Source organism: Neovison vison, chromosome 14 (assembly GCF_020171115.1).
Source record: "Neovison vison isolate M4711 chromosome 14, ASM_NN_V1, whole genome shotgun sequence".
Taxonomy (NCBI): domain Eukaryota; kingdom Metazoa; phylum Chordata; class Mammalia; order Carnivora; family Mustelidae; genus Neogale; species Neogale vison.
Genome location: NC_058104.1, coordinates 40,452,306 through 40,472,546, shown reverse-complemented (window position 1 = coordinate 40,472,546; position 20,241 = coordinate 40,452,306). Strand labels below are relative to the sequence as shown.

At 53.9% G+C, this 20,241-nt stretch overlaps 2 protein-coding genes across 3 annotated transcripts; one reads left to right on the top strand and one right to left on the bottom strand.

The window, feature by feature from the left end:
* Nucleotides 1–17: 17 nt before the first annotated feature.
* RUSF1 (RUS family member 1) lies at nt 18–14,520 on the top strand. 2 transcript variants are annotated; one of them, XM_044233459.1, is made up of 13 exons: nt 18–344; nt 534–648; nt 4,684–4,729; nt 6,267–6,299; nt 6,386–6,491; nt 8,641–8,742; nt 10,725–10,795; nt 10,874–11,058; nt 11,139–11,196; nt 11,551–11,621; nt 12,265–12,408; nt 12,506–12,583; nt 13,031–14,520. In XM_044233459.1, exons 1-13 carry the CDS (start codon nt 45–47, stop codon nt 13,126–13,128), a joined length of 1,407 nt encoding a protein of 468 aa, XP_044089394.1. In that variant the 5' UTR covers nt 18–44; the 3' UTR covers nt 13,129–14,520. The 2 variants fall into 2 exon arrangements, with proteins under 2 accessions (XP_044089394.1, XP_044089395.1); XM_044233460.1 differs by lacking the exon at nt 13,031–14,520 and having other exon boundaries at nt 12,481–12,568.
* Nucleotides 13,455–19,357, bottom strand: SLC5A2 (solute carrier family 5 member 2). The gene is made up of 14 exons (XM_044233458.1): nt 19,215–19,357; nt 18,595–18,666; nt 18,414–18,518; nt 17,457–17,621; nt 17,053–17,158; nt 16,727–16,807; nt 16,345–16,574; nt 15,900–16,035; nt 15,551–15,658; nt 15,293–15,443; nt 14,997–15,165; nt 14,707–14,922; nt 13,782–13,911; nt 13,455–13,696 (listed from the first exon to the last, which is right to left on the bottom strand). The coding sequence occupies exons 1-14, from the start codon at nt 19,338–19,340 to the stop codon at nt 13,470–13,472; spliced, it is 2,022 nt and encodes a 673-aa protein (XP_044089393.1). The 5' UTR covers nt 19,341–19,357; the 3' UTR covers nt 13,455–13,469.
* Nucleotides 19,358–20,241: the final 884 nt, after the last annotated feature.

Genomic DNA, 20,241 nt, shown 5'->3' with positions numbered 1-20,241 from the left:
TCCGCCACGTTCCGCGTCCCGAGGCCCCGGAGGAAGGTTCCGAAATGGCTGACGGCGCGAGTCTCGAGCCGCAGCTGTGCTCGGAACGGTTCGGTTCCGGGGCGGCCCGGGGCTGCCTCGCCGCCGCCGACGGGAGCTTGCGGTGGGAGGCTTGGGGGTGGCGCTGGTGGGGGTTCTCTGGGCCCTTCCCAGCAAGACCCCAAGGACGGGATGGCGGCGGAGGGGGGACCCCCGGGGCGGCTGCCGCACCCCTCTCCGGCCTCCCGGCCGTGTTCCTGCCGCAGGGCTTCCCCGACAGCGTCAGCCCGGACTATCTGCCCTACCAGCTGTGGGATTCCGTACAGGTCAGCCCGGCCGACGGGGCGGCCTCGGGGGAGCGAGACGGTGCGGGCCCGGCGCCCCGCTGAGAGCCTGGAGCCGGGTCGGAGCGGGACCGCGACGCGTTTCGGGTCACACGTCGGTGAGAGCGGCGGGAAGACGTCGGCCTCGGTGCGGCTGCGCGCGGCCCTCACCCCGCCTTGTGTCTTCTCCAGGCCTTTGCTTCCAGCCTCTCGGGCTCGCTGGCCACCCATGCCGTGCTGCTGGGCATAGGGGTGGGCAACGCAGAGGCTTCTGTGTCCGCGGCCACGGCCACCTGGCTGGTGAGAGGTGAGCCGGGCCCCCGGACCTCCCCTGTCGCTGCGGTCAGCCCATCTCGCCGGCCTCTTTTTCCTCCCGATGGAAGTCCGACCCCTTCTCTCCGCCGTCCCAGTGTTCTGGCCTCTGGTTCTGGGCGGTGGTGTGTATGTGTGGACTCTTTCCTGATTGGACCTAGAGGCCGGCTCTCCCTCGTCCCTAAACTGTATTTTTATTGGTTTTATTCAACGATGCATTCGTTGCCAGAATACCCTCATCCTGCGCGCCAGCCGGCTCCTCTTACTGTTCAGTGTCTCGGAATCATCAGGAGCTCAAATCCCTGTTAATCATCCCCTCTCCTTTACCCCCAGGCTTGTTGTGCAGCAGTACCTAAGAATGCAGTTATTAAATAAAAGGACCAGCGGCTTGACACGTGGGAAATTGCTCCGTTCTGGAAAAAAAAAAAAAAAAAACAGTTTTGTAGTTAGTGCTGAGTAGGAAGGAGGAGGTTCTGGGACAGACAGGAGGCATTTTAGAACCTCTGGGATCCTGGGTGATGCTGTGAGTAGTAACCGTATTGCATGTGCACAGCTTCTTGGAAACCCGCTCACGAAAAACAACATACAGTGTGGTACCAGGCCACTTAAAGCGTGAGGCAGAGAAGGAAAAGCAAACTGCTGCGGCTCCACGTCAGCAGATGTATGGCTCTCTCCACCGTCCTTTGTCTTTCGTGACTTTTCCTGGTGGGAACTTAAATCAGACCCGAAGAGAAGGCTCTTTCTGCTTCTAGCACGAGTCTGGCCACGTCTCTGACGAGCCTCCGTGGATCTTTTGGAAGATCTGGAGGTTCCTGCTTACATCCTTAAGACTGAGCAGGCTGGCCCCATGTGAGTCACCTCTTGAAAGTAGCCTTTCTCGGTGGCCTGTTGTCCTAGCTGTCTCTCTTAATAATAATAGTTCATACAAGCTGTTTATTATCTACCGGTCTTTAAATATGCTGGCTTCACAGTAGCTCTGAGGTAGGTATTGTTATACCCATTCTACAGGTAAGGAAACTGCGGCACGAAGAAGTAATTTGACCAGGATCAGAGCCAGTAAAATGTAGGGCATGAATTTGAACCCAGGAGTTTAGTTCCAGATTCATGTTCATAGCACCAAACTGTGCTTAATTGGAACCTTTCGATCTCCTGTTGGCTGAGTGTTTGGAATGCAGCAGGACCATGGATCAGGAATTGATGTTTTCCATGTCATTTCTAAGCCCCCTAGTCTTACCACAGACATGTTGCCCATATGTATATTCGAGTTATGAAGAAAAAAATAAGATTACTTTGAGGTAGGAAAAAGGAACTACTTTTCAAAGCCTATTGTTGATATTAAAAGAAGCCTTAACTAGAAAAGAGTTTCCGTCAGACCTGGGAAATTTGTATGCGGAGCTTTATATAAAAAACTCCCTTGGAATTTTTTGAAGTCATTTTCAATTACAGGTCTCTTAGTGGAACGTATTGTCATAACTAACAATACTACTACTACTAGCAGCTAATATTTTCACAGCCTACCACTGTATGCCAGGAATCTCGTACACTTACGTATCATATGTAACTTAATCTCTACAGCAGCCATATTAGGTAGATGCTATTTTTAATACCTTTTTCAGAGAGGCTTCCTACCTCGCCTGAGTTGACGTAGGGCCAGGATTTGGACCCAGACCGGCTGACTCCTGTGTCCCACTCTTAATTACTCCGTTCTTGCCAGTGGGATTTAGAGTGGAGCCTGGACAGTTTGTGGGCAGCTGATCCTTACTACTGCTCCAACGTTTCTAGATCCTATAGCTCAGCTAGTTGTAAGTGGGGCAAAGAAGAGCAAGTGGGAATTAAGTTTCCTAGTCGAGTGGCCGGTGTTGACTTCAGACACAGGGAGGCTACGTGTCCTTGTTGCATCCTAGTGCCAACTTGCAGATTCCAACAGGGGCTCTTCGGGCTGCTGATGAAAGACAGAGTAGGTCCCCTTTCTACCCAGTGGCCCTTGTATGCAAAACATACATGGTATTGGATATGAGTGTGCAGTCAGAGGGAAGAAAAATGAGTCTGGCCCAGTGAGCTGTCAGTAAGTAAAAGTAATCTTGGCATGTTCAGAGTTACTAAGTTGAGCCAGTACAAGAATCTTAAGTGAAACACATTTTTTGTGGAGAATAAAACGTAGTTGAAAGAAAGAGGGTCAGGTGGGTGATGGAGGAAGCCTATAAAGCTACCTGGTAGGTATTACTTCCAGGGACATACAAGGGACAGAAATAGAGAAACAGAGCAGGCCAGGTGAGAAATGTGTTGTACGTACGCCTCTGAGGTAGCCCCTGCTCAACCCCAGCCAGTGGTGGTGGTGAGGGAAGACAGGCTCGGTGTTGCCGTGTCTTCAGGTACTTCCAGAAGAGCTGGACATCCAGATTTTCTCACAGAATGTCCTGTTTTTATTGACCAATTACTCTGAGCTTCAGTTACTTCATCTGTGAAAGGGAGGATCTCTTAGACGTTCATAGGATTGTGGTGAAGATTGAAAGGAGGAAGGATTTCAGGTGTCCGGCAGCGTATTGACTGGTGTGCCTCAGGCCCAGAGTTGCATGACGCTGTCTAGATAGAAGGCCTTACTGCCCAAGGGTAGAGGCTGGGGCAAGGAGTCAGAACTGCTCTTTCCAGTGGAGAATGGGGAAGGTCAGCCTGTCACCACCTTTATATGCGTGGGTACTCCCAACCCTCTCTACAACCTAGTTTCCCTTCTTGCATTCCCGTAAGGGTCCATGCCCTCCAGTTCAAACAAGTTAGAGGAGTCCTCTGCCCACCGTATCGTTCCTTTCCAGTGTCCACTGTATGAGGCCTTCTGAGTTAGTTGTTTGGTCCTAAAACAGTCCTTTGTGATCCCCCTGCTGAACTTAATGCTACTTTCATATAAGGGGTTTTAATCATGGGGTGGCAAACCTTCTGTAAAGGACCAGATGGTAAATATTTTATACTTTGCAAGCTGTATCGTTTCAGTCACAGCAGCTGATTCTGCCATTGTCTCACAGAAACAGCCATAGACAGTCTGTAAATGAATGGGCACAGCTATGTGCCAATAAGGCTTTATTTATAAAACAGCGCGTGGAAGACTGTAGACAGCAGTTAACTGATCCTTGGTCTAAATCGTGTTTCTCGTACTGACTGCTGTTTATTTTTACACTGTATTTTGAGTCTGGAATCATGACTTTCTGGATCACAGTATCCCCTTACCTCCTATAATGCCTGGCACAAAGTAAGTAGCCAGTGAGCATGTGTTGTGCAGATGAAGGTCCAGCTGATTCCTGGAGACTTCTCTGACTAGTCTGAGAACACCTCTCCCACTGCCGCACACCCCAGCTGTCTGTCATCAAACTGGAATTCAGATCCTTTTTTTCTTTCTGATAGTCTAATGACCACCTGTGAACCTGTTGCCCAGCCCAAGGGCTAGAATATCAACAATAACCTCTGAACTTTCCACACAGGATTTCTTGCTTTTCCTTTCTTTTTTTTTTTTTTTTTTATTGTTTTGCCATATAGACATACATACCTAAACACTGTATTGTTTCGTTTAAAGCCTTATGAAAGGTATATTTTGCTGTATCTAGTCTTCATGGCTTGCTTTTTCACGCAGTATTACAATAGTAGGATTCATCCATTTTGATATGAGTAGTTGTTCATTAGATTTTTGCTGCTGTCTAAACGCCACTAAGAGAATATAACAGAATCTATCTATGCTTTCTCCTGTTGATGAGCATTTGCATTATTCCCAGTCTTTGGCTGTTTGTGAACGATGCTGCAAAGCGTATTTCTGGTCCATGTCTCTTGGGTGTGCATGGGCACATAGTTCTCTTGGGTACATAATGAGGAATGGGGTCACTTCTGACCCCATCATACAGCTCTGTCTACCCAATATTTATGGAGCCAAACTGAGTTCCTAAGAGCGGTGACGCAAGGTGAATCAGCCATTTCAGTGCCAGGGTCTGCCAGGCCCAACAGCCCCCAAGGCTCTTCCCTGTTCCTTACCAGTGCCTCTCTCCCCCAGATTCAACGGGCATGCTGGGCCGCATCATCTTTGCCTGGTGGAAGGGGTGAGTTTGTCTTCTTGGTCTGGCCACTCTCCCCAGACGGGGGTCACAACTGTCTCATCCTTGGTTGTACTTTGAGCTCCTCCTCTCTCCTCCCAGTCTCTAGGGGAGGGGAGATTTAGCAATTATTTCGTCAGAGCTAAGGAGTCCTTAGTAAGTACCCAGTGCAGGTGGCTTACCCCAGCAATGAAACCACAGAACCATTGCTATGATCACATCTGCCTTCAGAGCATTAGTTTGCTGCCCACCCTGGAAAAAATCAGCCAAAAGGCTCTAAGTATCCTCTCTTTGCTTGTTGAAAAAGAAGGCTGGACAGGAAAATGCTTAATTCAAAAGTATGCTTTTGGAGTATGCGTTTACTCCAGAAGCTAATGGGGACTAGCCGGGCAGGTCATCAGGATCCCTGTCTCACAGAGAATGAGCGTTACCATCCATCTAGGAATTAAGGATCTTGTGCTGCCTTCTTCCTCCTCAGGTCAGTCTTGAGGAGTAATTTAGTATCTGCAGTTAACTGCAGGCAGATACTACCTACAAGGTGTTCAGTGAGATAGTTTATGCAAAGTGCATATTGTGGCTCATTATAAGCATAATAATGACAGTTATTACGAACACTAATAAGTGTTAGCTGTTGCTAACAGCTCTGTGCCTCACAGGCTGTCTGCTTATCATCTCTAACCCTTAGAACAACTTTGTGTAGAGAAGGAGTGAATGTGTCCATTTTAGCAGACCTAAAAGGAATCACTTCCAAGTTGTACAGCTTATAACTAATAGTATCAGGCTACTTTATTGGGCAGAGCCCTAGACCAAGTCCACGTGTTCTGGTCCTGCCTTTGCCATTTGTTCCCTCAAGAGTTTCTACTGTGTGTCCCATACCCCACCTTGGAATCCTCCTTTTCCCTCCAGGAGGTTTCAAAGTAAGGGACAGGGAATGCTGTAAACTCTGCACTTGGTCTGGGGCTACAACATCCCCTGCTACCCGACTGTTGGAGAAGAGGTCCCCAGGTTTTTGTGCATGGGCCTGGATGTCAGAGCCTGCCTGTTGCCCCTGGCCATTAAATTTTTTTTCTTGGCTCCCACTTTCCATATGATCTGAGGGAAGTTATGCGTCCTCTCTGAGCTACTGGTCTGTAACCTGTGGGGGTTACACTAAATGTAGTTGCTTACCAGTCCAAAATACGTGGACTGCTTGCTGGGTACCCTTGATCGAGTGGGAGGAAGGGGTGGGGAGATGGCAGAGGGACCCAGGGATGGCCTCTCCCAGAGGAGGCCAGAGGGTGGGGAGCAGCCACAAGACCATCAGTTCTTTTCCCTCATGCATCGTGGGTTAGTGAAGGGGAATCATTAAGTGAGCTTTGAAGGTTCTCGCAGCTGATGGTATTTCAGGCAGCGGTGACAAGGTGTTGGGATAGATGTCTTCATGGAGTATGGATTTTGCCGAGCCCTTCAGACCTTAACCTCAGCCTAAGGATGGCCTGCATTGCCCGCGGGTTGTGTTTTCTCCTTAAATTCAAATTGCAAACCAACCTCTCTTCCGCAACAGGACTAAACTGGACTGCAACGCCAAGCAGTGGAGGTAAGGAGGGGTTGAGACGGGAGGAGAGCTATTATGGAGGTCTCTTCCCTTCGGATCTCTAACCTCTGATCCGTCCCCCTCCCCAGGCTTTTTGCTGATATCCTCAACGATGTAGCCATGTTCCTCGAGATTATGGCTCCCATATATCCAATCTTCTTCACCATGATCGTCTGTACCAGCAACCTGGCCAAGGTATCCACCTCTCGGGCCCCCCTGTACCTGCCTTGCTGGGGCTGTATCTGAGCTTACTTGGGGCCCACAGGTGAGACCAGCCTGGGCCCTGTGTTCAGAGCACTTGTAGAAAAGTGAAAAATTTCAGAGTTTCTGCTCATACTCAACCTTATTTTCTGATTCTCCTCCAGCCACATAGTTCCTCACATAGTCTAAGACAATGTCTGAAACCACAAGATTGGTGAGGAACTCTGAGCTGAAACAGAAAGGGTGCTCCACTGTCAACATCTTTGGGACCAGCTCTCTGGCTGTCTTTCATTCTTTGGGTAAAATATTTGAGTGCCTACTGCATGTTGGGCATAAAATATAGGCCCTCCCATTTTTTTCTTGGAAGAAAGCCGCACATAATTAAAGAAAAGTTTATTACGTTGTAGCTACAGGTATTCCAGGTGAGAAGTGTCAGGGCCTACGAGAGGGTTGAGCAGGGATCCCGGCCGAGTCAGGAGATGGGCCTCTTCCCCAGGCCTGGGTCCTGAAGAATGAGTTTAAGGTGAAGGGTGGATATTTTTAAGCAGAGAGAAGAGTGTGGGTCAAGGTCCAGGGGCAGGACAGCGTGAAGTGGTTGTGAGGCTGGAGGGTCACATGGGGTGAATATGAGCTCTTTCTCTCTGCCAGGCTGCTCACCCTCACAGTTCCTTCAGGTTGGCCACATCCAGGTGAGGAGACTGAGGCCTAGTTCAGTAAAGAGCCTGTCTTCACCACAGGGCTGAGTACCTGGCACAGAGCAGTGACTCAAGAAGACACGTAAGATCCATGTAGAAAGCGCATCTGTCTGTCCACAGTCACTTCAGAGCAGCACTTCTCCACAAGGCACTAGTGGCATTTCAGAGACGGCCGTTCTTGGTGGCGGATTACATGTAGCCCAGTGCCCTGAGCACCCCTCCAGCTCCAGGGCAGGAAACACCAGAGAAAACCAGTGCTGCAGCTGTAGACCAATGATCGGGACGTCCGCCATCTGTTTCAAATTAGGCACTAGACTCTGCCTTTGGCGCCTCGGTCTCTTCATCTGTCATATAAAGGAGTAGACTAGGGCCATGAACTTCCCCTGACCACCTGTCACCCTCTCGAGAGTTCTGGTCTCAGTGACTAATACCTCCATACCCAGGTACACCAGTCAGAAGCCTGGCTGTCTTCCAGGCCTTCTCCTTCCTGCCCGCTGTTCCCTTCCGCTGGACTCCATCTGGTGGTTCCTTGTTGCTGAAGAAAACTTGGTTGCTTCCTGGGTAATCTCCTGCTTCCACTCTCCCGTCTCCATTACTTCTCCGAGCAGCCTGTAGCCCTGCATCAGGTCATCTCCCTGGGCTCGTTGCTCCTGGATAAAGACCCTACCGGGATCTGCAGGATTCCACAGGATCTGGTCAATCCAGCCTCCTTTCATACCACATTCTTCTTACCTTTGAACAAATGATTTCCTCCGCCTGCCCGACAGCTTGTTTATTTGTTGATTGTCTTTTGATTTATAGACTTCGTGAGGGCAAGGGTTCCATCTGAATTCTATCACAGCACTAAGTCTGTGTCTGGCATCTAAAAGAGATTTGATAAGTGCGAAATGGATGACAGTGATCAGTGACCCGCACTGAGGAGTTCTTCCGTTCTACATCTCAGGGATTGAGGAGGTCTAGGTACCATGGGAGGCCAGGGCCATCACTGTGGGTTTTGAGGTGGCCTGGAAGACTTGACTAGGCCTCCACTGGGACAGAAGGAGGGTGGAGCAGGTTACAGGCAGAGAGGAAGCATAAAGTTGGAAACCAGGCTGGACCTGGGAGCTTAGCAAAGAGGCAGGTATAGTCAAAGTAGAAGCTGTGGACTAAGAACAGTCTTGGGGCCTCTCCCCTGGGGAAAGAAATGGAGTTCCTTGGGACTAGGCCACAGAGAGGTATGACAGGCAGAGCTTTAGTTTTCTCCAGGACTAAGAGGGGACGTGGACCTAGTGGAAGTGTGGGGATGAGAACAGGATACCAAGGACAGCATTCAGGGTTTTGCTGTTTGGTCACCTGATGCCTGGTTTTCTCAAATTGATTTGAGTCATATACTTGGCTCAGCCATAGAAGTGCCTTTGTTGCCACAGCACGTGGCCATTCTGACTTTCCTTCTCCCTTTCCCCACCTAGTGCATCGTGAGCGTGGCTGGTGGGGCCACTCGGGCTGCCCTGACCATGCACCAGGCCAGGAGAAACAACATGGCTGATGTGTCAGCCAAGGACAGCAGCCAGGTGAGCAGCGGCAGTTGGGGTCGGAGGGAGCCGGAGCAGGGAGGCAGGCCAGGCCGTGATTTGGGAGTATGGAGAGAAGCCCATGAGTGCTCCTAAGGGTAGGGCTGGGGGACACACATGGGCGGAAATGTCGTGCTCCCAGCCCTGACTAACGTGGGCAGTCCGGTTGAGGGCATGAGTACTAGTGGCGAAGAGTCCCACCCGATCATCTCAGCTCTTTCCTGATGCCTGTGGGGCCAAGAGTGGGCCCTCCCCCTGGCCTTCACCCTCTCTGGGCCATAGCCCTAGCCTCTGAGGTGGATGTCTGACCACATGAGACCCCATATGTCAAAGCACTTAGGGGGTCAAAAAGTGCTCAGCATGTGAGGGGGGCTGGGGTCATTGGCCAGAGGTATCCACATGACAGTTTCGTGGGCCTTTGTGACCCCGCCCGTCACCTGACCAGGGCGTCGTGGAGTAAAGGTGGGGACCGTTAAGGCTGAACTCTACAGGTATGGGATGCTCCCAGGCTCCTGTGCTAGCTGCTTATGTGTGTAGCATTGTTGAACTCCTGCCAGCCCCAGGGGGCAGATACTGTTATTATTCCTGTTTTACAGAAGAGGAAAATGAGGACTGGTTAGTCAGAAGTGTCACAGAGCTTTGACACTGAAGCCACTTAGAAACCTCTGTTCTGTCCAGCCCTACACTCTTGTCCTTCTCTAAAATTGTTTTGCTCAGTTTCTAAATAGAAGTTGTTTTAAATTTAAAATTAACTCCTTTCACCAATATTAGGTGTTAGGCTGTAAACACAAGCTAATACTTACTAAGTGCTAACCGTGTGCCAAGTATTTCATTTATATGAACTCATTAATACAGGAGGGACTCATTGTTGCCATTCTGCAGAGGAGGAAATAAGTCAGAGAGAGGGTCAGTCCTCTTGAGTACCTTTGTGCACGGCCCTTCTCTCAGGAAATGGTTGGATTCATTCCTCCCCATGATCTCTTCCCTAGGTTGTCAGGAAGGGAGAAATAAGTACAGCCCTGGACTTGAGTATTAGGATCTCCCTGCTTCATGCCTGCTCTCTCTTACCTCCTCTCTTTCCAAACCCCAACCCTCCTGATAACCTCCAGGCCATCTTTTCCAAGCCCATGGGCTCCCTCAGCTTGCAGAAGCAGGAGCACATCACTGGGGCAACGCAGGAGATGTGCTCAGTCCTACAGCAGGCCCCTGATTTCTCTTGATGTTGCTTTATTGCCACTTGATGTGGCTGCTGGAAATGAGTCTTTCCACCTGCGGGAGAGGTGGTCCTCCGGCTCTTGTGCAGCCAAGACCTCTGATCTATTTACCGTCACACCCACAGCTTTTATTTCGACAGCCCACCCCTTTGCCAGGTCAGCTGGGTAGGGAGAGTGCCCGCAGCCTCAGACCTGCTTTATGCCCGAACCAGCTCTCCCCTCAACTCCAGTAGTCAGGAGCCACCAATCCAGACTCTTCCTCCCTTACGATGAGTTGGGGACAGGTGGCCTGGTGTCTGTTCCCTTGGGTGGGCTCATTCAGGCCATCTCAGGCCATTGGAGAGCTCTGATAACTGATTCTCAAGGGAAGAGGTTTGGATCTTGTGCCTTTCTTCTGAGTAGTTCCCTTAAACCCTTTGCAAATGTTTTTGTATACGTAGGGGCTGAGGGGGATCAGTCTTTGTAAACCACTAAATTGAAGAACTTCCTCATTCCAAGGACATTCGCTTGCCTGAGTATAGAGGTACTCAGCGGACTCTTGCAAAACAAAGAAGACCTGTTCCAAGGGCACTGTATTCACCTAGACGCAGAAGCAGCTGGTATCCTAAATGACCACTCACTCGTTAAAAACTGACTAGGCATCCTCATCAGTGTAGGGAGCCCTAGGAGGAACTGCAGCAGGGAAGAAGGTCATGAAAGGTACTCAAGGAGATTTACCCTGGCCTGGAAGGAAGCTCTCCAACTCCCAGCCCTTCTGCCATTTTCTAGGAGACCCTGGTAAACCTGGCAGGGCTCCTGGTCAGCCTCTTGATGCTTCCCCTGGTGTCAGCCGGCCCTGGGTAAGCCGGGGTCGAGGGCAGGGAGGAGGTTCCCCGGTGGGCCTCCACCCCTGTTGACCACCCCCCTCTCCCACCCAGCTTCAGCCTCGGTTGTTTCTTCTTCCTCACCGCCCTTCACATCTACGCAAACTACCGGGCGGTCCGAGCCCTTGTCCTAGAGACCTTGAATGAAGGCCGGCTCCGGCTGGTCCTGAAGCACTTCCTTCAGAGGGGAGAGGTACTTGGGCCCACTTCAGCTAATCAGATGGAGCCACTGTGGACAGGTGACCCGACCCCTTGGTCTTAAGTGCTGTGTCTCCCAGTCTCTCCCCGTCTGGGCATCCTGACCCCCAGCTTCCCACAGGTTGTTGGCCATCTCTGTCTCTATCCCTGGGGGTCCCCCTACACCGCTTGATCTCCAGGTAAGTGGCCCAGTGTCTCCCCTCCACCCCTGCTGCCACCCCCGCTCCCTACATATGCTCTTTATTCCAGTTACACGCTGGCTTCCCCTTACTGGGCCTCACCTCTCTATTCTAGGTCCCTTATTGCCACTAATCAGACTTGGGGGCAGCAGGGGTGTGACACAGAGTAGATAAAAGGGATACATTTGTTAGACACGGGGGAAAACAGGAAGGATGGATGTCGCATGCATGGGTAGTGGCTGCGAGAGAGGAGGAGGTGGTGAGGGACAGATGAAGTCAGGACAGTTCAGCGGACCGGGCGGTTACTCCTGCCTTCGCTTTCTCCTCCCCCACTCCACTCTCTTCTTTCCTCAGTGTCTTTGAGCTGCAACAGCTGGTTGAGGGACACCAAGAACCTTACCTCCTTCACTGGGACAAGTCACAAAGTAAGTGTGCTGTGCTTTTCCAGCCCTAGACTCAGCCTTGTGGGGTCCATCAGCTCCAAAGCCTCAAGCCCTGGACAATTTAGAGGCTGCCTGGTGTCTTGGAGGGAGCTCTAGACTAAGACTTGGTGCATTCAAATTGTAGCTGCATGCCTCAATGAAATTCACTTTGTCCCTGTGTAAAATGAGGCTAACCATGCCTGCCTTACTGTCTGCCTGTTTTTATGAGAATCCGTAAGGCGATTATGTAAAGCACTTTATATATTGCAAAGTATTCAAATGAGATTACGACCTTTGCTTATCCCTGGAGAACTTTTCTCTCCCATCCTGAGTTCCCTGTTGAGGAAACAAAGACTGAAGTTTACTGGCCCGCTGGTTGTGTGCTAAAAGGTGCTTATTCCCACTAGACGTGCAAAATAAACGCACCTCAGTGGCGTCCTGTAAAGCTGTATTTGGAAATTGGGCATTTCGGTTTGGCCAGAACATTGGAACAACAGGAGATGAGGACGGAAGGGAAAGGGTGAAAGACAGCCTCCATCTGTGCCAGGCCAACGCCGCAAGACAGGGATGGAGCGGGATGGTAGGTTTGAGGGTGTTTGGGGAAGTGGCCCTTCCCTAACACCAGTCTGTCCCTGGGTGTCTCCAGGCCGAGTGCAAGTTGTTCTGAGCCAGACGGCAGGCCCCGAAACCATCCTGAGGGCGGCCATACACGGATTGGTGCTTGAAGCCCTGCAGGGAGAGGGGCCCCTCCCAACAGAACTGACAGAACTGAGGAACCAAGTACGGGCAGGTAAGCACCTCACAGTCTAGACTGCTGCCGACTCCGAGAAGAAGGACTCTGTTCCACTTGGGGACCCGACAGCTTCTCGGTCTGCACCCTCCTCCAGGTCCTGAGAAGGACAGCTGGGTCATTGTCAGAGAGACACACCAAGTGTTGGACAAGCTGTTCCCAAAGTTCTTGAAAGGTAACATCCTTAAGCCCCACGGCTCTTTGGCCTCGGAGGCCTTCTCCCCAAGAGACCCCGCCTGACCTGTTTCCTCGTCTGCAGCAGGGGGAGGTTAGGGATACTGAGGCTGTGTCAGTATTGACAATCTCTATAATTCCAGTTGGCGTTGAAGAACTGGGGGCGTAGGGTGGGGAGGTTTGCTCACAAATGACTGACGATGATCTTACGTTTAGCAACTACTCCACTCCGGCTCTTTCCCATGTGCTGAGTCAGTGAATTCTAGCTACAGCCAGATGAAGGGTTAGCCTCATTCTGTGCCAGAAATGACCCAGCAGAGGCAAGAGGAGCCTGGGCAGTGCACACAGCATGCGCCTGGCCTGTGCTGCTCCTTCCCACTCTCCCCAGACTCCCTAGAGTCTTCTCCCCAGCAGACCCAGTGGCACCCTGACGATGGTCTCTCCCCAGGACTGCAGGATGCAGGCTGGAAGACTGAGAAGCACCAGCTAGAGGTGGATGAGTGGAGGGCCACCTGGCTGCTCTCTCCGGAAAAGAAGATCTTGTGAGCAGCCCAGATGGAGACTCGGGTCCCAGGATAGGAGCCTAGAGCAAGCACACTTTGGCCACAGCTGGATGTGGGAGCAGCAGCTTTATTTTTGCTTAGGGGAACTGCTGTGGCACTTTGTCCAAGGTCTCGTGGGCTGTAACTGCCAGTCAGATGGACGGGGACCCCAGACAGAGACAAGGTGGAGAGAAGGGGGACCAGGGCCTACCCCCTCCCACCAGAGCCTGCCCTCTCCTGCTCCTGCCCTACTCCCTTCTCACCACTGCAGGGCACCTCACCCCCATTCATGGTGAAGCTGAGCTCTGCCCTGGCTGTAGCTCATGGTGTCCCGCAGAGTTGGCCTCAGGCATAAAAGCCCCAGAAGAATGTGGCCACAGCCATCATGAGCAGGGCGTTGACGTTGACCACACGGGCCCAGCTCGAGTCCTCGCTGATGTCCTCCAGCTGCCTGGCTGCTGCAGCCGCCTCTTCCTGGGTAGGGGCTGGGGGACTACCCGCCCCACCCCCACTCATTCCACAGAACCAGAGCAGGCACCTGCGGAACAGGCCTGGTGCTGGGGACTGGGCCTCTAGGAAAAATGGACACGGGACAGTGAATTTGAAGGAACCTGGCTCCGCTAGTCCCTGGCCCCACCTCCTGGAGGAGTGCCTTACCCTCCATCTCCACAGCATGCTCCGGACAGCCATTCTGTGTAGGGGGTGAGGTTGGACCTTCCCGCTCATCGGCATCCAGGTCCTCTCGCTCCTCCTTGCTGTGCCGCAGACTGAAAACCAGGCGGTGGAGCTGGGGAAGGGAGCAGGGACCAAGTGAGAGATGGTCCTCCCCCCCCGCCCCCGCCCCCGACCCTGAAGTCTCTTGTCTACCTGGGCACCTCAGACACCTTAGCTCTCTCTGTCCACCCTGTACACATGTTCAGACTCAGTTCAGCAAACCCAGCCTGCCATGGCTGCCCTTTGCCCTCAGATTGAAGCTGAGCTCTTCAGCTGTGTGTGAAAAGCTCTTGGCCCTGGTCACCCCTTGCTTCATTGCCCCCAGTCCCTGTCTCCACTCAAATTGTAGTCCTGCTAACAGTGTTCCTTCCTGTGGATATTTGTGCGTAGAGTTTCCTGCCGCTGCCTTTCCTCCACTTCACCTGTGCAGCCCTGCCCATCCTTCTGCGCAGCTCATCTGTCCTGGCCCCCAGTCATCCCTGCCCTGGGGCTCCTGCCCTGCAGCAGCACAAGACCAAACCCTCTTGTGGGCCTTCAGGATAGTGTTCTGTCCTCCTGAGCCACCAGTCAGATCTGTGGTTTGAGTCCTGGGGACCACTGCAAGGACTTTGGGAGGTCATCACCTCCCCCACAGTCTTAAAGCCCACCCAGAACACCTCAAATAAATGTCATTTAAGTAAAACGTTGTGCTTGGCTTGCAAATGCAGCTTCCAGCTGGATTCCCAGTCTACCCTCATGGACCCTCTGTAGAAATCCAGGTCCTCCTCACTGGGCATTCCTGGAAGTGGGTTGGCAGACGAGGGGGTAGAGAGGGCTGCCCCGACTGCCATGGTGCATCCTTGGTGCCCATGCGGAGGCCGGCACTTACGTGCTTGCGGGGGATGGGTGCTGTGCACAGGGAGACTGCGATGGTGAGGAGGCCCGAGCAGATGAAGAGCACCACGGCAAAGTAGAGGTAGTGCATGCCGCAGAGGAGCACCGGGCACGCCGAGGGCTGCACACAGCTGCCCGAGCCAAAGGAGAACTCCGGAATAAGTCGTGCCAGCCCCATAAGCAGGCCCCCAATCAGTCCCCAGAAGGCGCCCTGCCAGGGGAGAGCGTGTCAGCCTCGTCTGTGCAGGTTCCGCCCCCAAGTTCAGCAGCTACGCACAGGCTCACCTTTTCATTGACACGGGGCACGAAGAGCGCCAGCACAAAGACGGCCGACACAGGCGGCGCCAGGTAGCTGGAGACGGCCTGAATGTAGTCGAAGAGCTGCCCGCCCTGCGCTGCCTGCACCACGGGTAGCCAGGCCACGGACACCGCCACGATGAACACCACCCAGAGCCTGTGGTGGGTGGCCGTCGGGAGACTCACCCGGGATTCCCCAGCTCCCCGTAATCCTGGGAGTGTTCCCTGCCCCCACCCCGCGGCTGGGTGGTGGGGCAGGATCTTGGGGGGAACCCAGGGCGCACCGTCCCACGAGCAGCAGCTCACGGTCGCCTGCGCGGGGCCGCAGGCGCGTGTAGATGTCCATGGTGAAGAGCGTGCTGCTGCTGTTGAAGATGGAAGCCAGCGAGGACATGAGCGCGGCCAGCATGACCGCCAGCATGAGTCCGCGCAGACCTGCAGGCCGATGGGAGCTGTGAGTCCCCAGCCATCCCCGGGAGGGTGCAGACTCGGCGCGGGGTGACCCCTCCCAGTGGCGGTCTCCGCGGCGGGCCAGCCCTTACCATTGGGCATGAGCTTCACGACAAGCCGTGGGTAGGCGATATTGGAGCAGCCCACCTCGGTACCGCACACGCGTTTGCACACTTCGGGCACCACACACGCCACCTCGTCTGCAGGAAAGAGGGCACAACGTGGTCACAGGATTCCCTGGTCTGGGAATCAGATCCCTGAAGGGGGAACAGGAAATGCTAGTGGAAGAGAGAGAGGACCTCTGGTGGGGGGTGGGCCTGGGTTGATGGGATTTCCCAATCAAAGGACAGTAACGGAAATGGGAAATCGGCACCTGATCCCGTACGCAAGGGGCCGGATGGGGCACAGGACTCTTGGTGGGGGCGGGGTTGCAGACATTACCTGGATACAGAATGCGGCTGATCATGCCTGGCATGACCATGAGGAACATGGGCATCAGCTTCAAGTAACCGCACAGTATGCAGCCCGCCTTGATGTGGGTCAGACTCTTCCCGGCCAGACAGCGCTGCACAATGACCTGCCGCAAGGGCTGTTCAACTACCTGCGTTCCGTCCTGCATACAGCGCCCTCTCCGGCCTGGTCTCTGCTACGGCTCTCATTCAGGCCTGCCTCTGGCTCAGCAGTGCTGGCAATTCACCTTCCCTCAGAGCCAGAGTCTTTGGGATTCACTGGGTCTGGTTTAGCCCCATCCCGGCCAGGTTCCTGACCACTCAGCCGGGTCTTTGAGCACCCCCAGATGGGCTCCGGTTCCACCCAGCTCTGCTCTGCCCACAGTGGTTCTGGTTCTGCCCCAGCTTCCCTCCCGGCCCGAGCCCTGCCCCCGCACCTGGTCGCTGCACCAGTACCAGCCTGAGACGATGGTAAGTCCCAGGAGCAGTGCTGGCCATGGCAGGTCCCCCGTCACAGGGTCCCGGAGCAGGTGGTAGGAGTCAGGCCGGGGTCGGTAGCAGGAACTTGAGATGTTGCCCACCGCCGGATCCTCCGAAACCGTCAGCGACGTCACGGCTCCCAAGTATTTCTCGAAAAGCCCCGAATACCCGCCCACCTCATGGAAGGCTGTGAGGGCAGGGCTGTCAGGGGACCTGGCGCGTGTGCCAAGGCCCTCCCTAGGACCCATATGCTGGACACGGGCATTGTCTCTGCTCCCAGCTTGAGAGCTCTGTCACTCTCAACCTCTGTGCCCTTCCCCCACTGGCTAAGCTCCGTACCGTAACCCATGAGGATGAAGGCCCCCCCAAGAATGACGAAGGTCTGCACGGTATCCGTGTACATCAGTGCCGCCAGCCCTCCTGCAACGGGCCTGCGTCAGTGGAGACAGACCAAATAGGATGCCCCGAGCACACATGGTGTCTGTGTGTGGGTTTGAAAGATGTGCTCCTTCCTGGAGAGCAAATTTCAAAGAAATGGCCCCTTCTCCAGGCTCATGTGCCCGGGCATCAGGAGGCAGGAATTAGGGAGCAGAATGTGCTTGCTTCGGTGACGCTCCCAGCTTATCTTCAAGCCCACTCCATCCCTAAGCCCCTGCCACAGCCACCTGTCACAGTGTAGATCATGGTGATGCCCAGAAGAGCGATGACTGAGGCATAGATGTTCCAGCCCAGAGCCTGTTGAATGAATACTGCCCCGGAGAACATGTCCACCTTGGGAGAAGGAGTGATAGCACAGGTCAGGACCCAGGGCCCGAGGTCTACCTCATGCCCAGACCACGACCCTATGTGGCCACGCTTCAGAGGTTCTCTTCTTTTCCGATGGTCTGCCCTTCCCAGGTCCCACCCGTTGTGGCCACGGCCCCCAAACCTGTTTCTTCCAGACCGAGCTTCAGTCTTGGTTCTTGCAAGGGATTTCTCCTTTGCCCCGCCCCCTCCAGGGCTTTCTAGAGACCCCCACTCGGTGATCCCTCCCTTCCAGGGCCCTCCCCCGCCCTCCATGAATGCGCACCGAAATCTTGGTGAAGATGTACAGAAAAAGCGAGAGCATGGACAGGTAGAGGCGGATACGATGGCCTCCGAAGCGCTTGCGCAGGTACTGCGGCATGGTAATGACGCCCGCGGTCAGGTACACCGGTGCGAAGACCCAGCCCAGTAACAGCACCACGAACAGCGCCTGCGGGGACCGCGGACCGCTGAGGATGGCTGAGAGCCTGCCGTGAGTGTGCCCTCGCCCTGAAGGGTGTAAGACACCTCTTTCTGAACGCGTTCTCCCAAGGAGAGGTCTCACTGGGGACCCAGAGGTATACCCGGGGTCTTAAGGGACAGAGTCTTGACACCTCCAGGGGCCCTTAACTAGAGTCCTCCTACTCCTCCCCGGCCACGACCCCTGGCCAGTCCCTCCCAAGGAGGTCCCTGTGCCTTCACCTGCCAGCACTTGAGTCCGACCACAGACCCCTCAGCCTGACCACAGCCTCTGCCTCCCCTCTGCCTCTCCACCCAACTAAACCTTCTGTCCCCCAAGACTCAGCGCAGAGCCTCCTCCTCCAGGAAGTCCTGATCTCCCCAACCCTCAAAGACAAGCCTCAGTCCCAGAGCTTTGTCTCCCTCCCACTTCCGCAAGGGACTGTAATATGGCCCAGCGATCCTCGCAGCTTCAGAGAGGATCAGGACGGGCACTTCACTCTCTTTGAGGCTGTTCATCCCACTTCAGAGAGGAGTAAATCAAGGCCACAGAGGATAGTGGCTGGTCCCAGCTTACACAACGAGTCAGGGGCAGGCCCTGAAAGCGGTCACCTCCGACATCCCCCCGCCTGCAAGCTGGACGTGTGACCGTCGCTCGAAGCCCAACCACACCCACCACGGGAAAGTCCCACCTCCAGCCTTACATCCCCCCTGCCTGGAGCCTCCCCAGGTGTGACAGTTCCAGGGGCTCTCACGGGGGTTATTGGCAGAAAGGGGGTCTCACATTCCACTCAAATCCAGCCACAGCCAAACCGCTTGCAGCACCAGTGCCTGCGAGGCCCACAAAGTGGCCACTGCCGATGTTGCTGGCAAAGAGGGAGGCCCCGACCTAGATGGCCAGAGGTGGGGGTGAGCGAGGCTGCTTGTCTAGGTCTCCTCCCGCTCCACAGCACAGCCGCGCTCACCGGCCACCACACCATGCTTCGTCCTGCCAGGAAGTAGCCGCCAATGGTGCCTCTGTTGGTTCTGCACATGGACTGAGGGACAAGAGTTGGGGAGGAAATGTGGGTTCGAAGCACATCTTTGGATCCCATTAGCTTTCTCAACACATTCCTCAGCCTTGTTTCAGGGTGAAGATTAACCAGCCCTGCGCTTTCTTGATGGTTCCCACCCAACCCCCCCTCCCCCAACCTCCTCAGAGGCACCTAGAGCAGCCCAGGCCCTAACCTAGTGCCCAACTACAGAAGCTTGAGTGTGGCTGAATGCCGCCTGACTCTTCCTGGGGCCTCGGATATGGATGGGCTTCTGGTCAGACACTGTGACAGGGGAACAGAGACCTCATTTAGCATGCTGTCCCTGCTGGAGAGCCACGGATCCCTTCAGCTAACCCTATCCAAAGGTGGGAAGACCCGGAAGGAGGGTTGGCTAGGTCTTCCTGAGGCTATCCAAAGATTGGCTTGCCTCCCAGCCCCAGGTGTCTTCCCCAGAGACCGAGGCATCCCTCCCCTGCTGAACATGGGGTCTCCCTGACACTTTCCTTCCAGACCCCAGAAGCCTGACCGCCAGCAGCACCCCAACTTCTCACCCACAAGCCGACACCAATGACCAGCAGGAAATAAGCAGCAATGACCAGGATGTCAGCAGAGTTGTTAATTAAGACCCTCTGGTTTCCCAGTCCTGGTACGGAGCCTGCCTCTGTGTGTTCCTCCATTCTGCCTATGATCTGTCTCTCCAGGGACCAGCCAGTGCATTTCCTCACAGGAGGGATTAATGGTTACCCCAGGGTCAGTGAGCCGACAAGTCCCCTAGCTCTTGTTCCCCCTCCCCAGCTTTGTTTAGCTGAATCAGGTCTCATCAAGGCCGAAAACTCGTCCTGTGGAACAGACAGCTTTCAAGTTCAGGAGCATTCCTTCCTGGGCCTTAGCCCCCACACTGTCCCCAGTGACCCAGGCTCAAAATTACTCCTCTCATCCATGCTTACCCTTCAACCTTGACCTAGGGAGCGTGGCTGAGTCAGTCTCCTTGTATTTACTAATCCAGAGGGATCATTTTCAAATGGAAATCTGACAATGTCATTCCGTGCTCAGAAACACTTCCTAGCCCCCATCACACTAAAGGAAGTAGGAGCTTTTCAGCCCCATGTTCAAGGCCTGTCATCCCCCGACTCCTGCCCACTCTTCCTCCTCACCAAACCTGGGGTGACATCACATTTCCCTCCAACTCCCTTGCCCTGCCCAGGCCCTATATTTTCACACACCCAAAACTTTTGCCTTAGCTGTGCATTCTGCTTAGAGTGCCTCCCTGCCTCCCAAAAGGCCCACTCACACCTCACAGAAGGTAACCTTCAGTACCCAACCCATGTCAGCTCTTTAAGAAAGGCTTCTCTGACTTTGTGTTGTCCTCCTCTGGGTGCAGGTCTGCCTTCCCAACAGACTAGGGATTACCCACAAGCAGGAAATGACCTGACTCATCCCTGGAGTCCCATTGCTCAGCACAGGGCTGAACGGAAGGGAGAGTATTGATAAATAACAGTACCTCTGTCTTTCTAGGAGAATTGACCAGACTTGGATGTCTGATTATGACAAGTTAGGTTCATGCCTGAGATGAAGAAC

Excerpts from the sequence above, each read along its gene's own strand:
- SLC5A2 (XM_044233458.1), bottom strand. The coding sequence starts at position 19,340 with ATGGAGGAACACACAGAGGCAGGCTCCGTACCAGGACTGGGAAACCAG. Across the intron at positions 17,159-17,456 it reads ACATCTTCACCAAGATTTCG|GTGGACATGTTCTCCGGGGC; the intron begins GTGCGCATTCAT and ends CCTTCTCCCAAG. Across the intron at positions 16,575-16,726 it reads CTTCATCCTCATGGGTTACG|CCTTCCATGAGGTGGGCGGG; the intron begins GTACGGAGCTTA and ends CTGCCCTCACAG.
- RUSF1 (XM_044233459.1), top strand. The coding sequence starts at position 45 with ATGGCTGACGGCGCGAGTCTCGAGCCGCAGCTGTGCTCGGAACGGTTC. Across the intron at positions 10,796-10,873 it reads CTGGTGTCAGCCGGCCCTGG|CTTCAGCCTCGGTTGTTTCT; the intron begins GTAAGCCGGGGT and ends TCTCCCACCCAG. Across the intron at positions 12,409-12,505 it reads GAGGAACCAAGTACGGGCAG|GTCCTGAGAAGGACAGCTGG; the intron begins GTAAGCACCTCA and ends ACCCTCCTCCAG.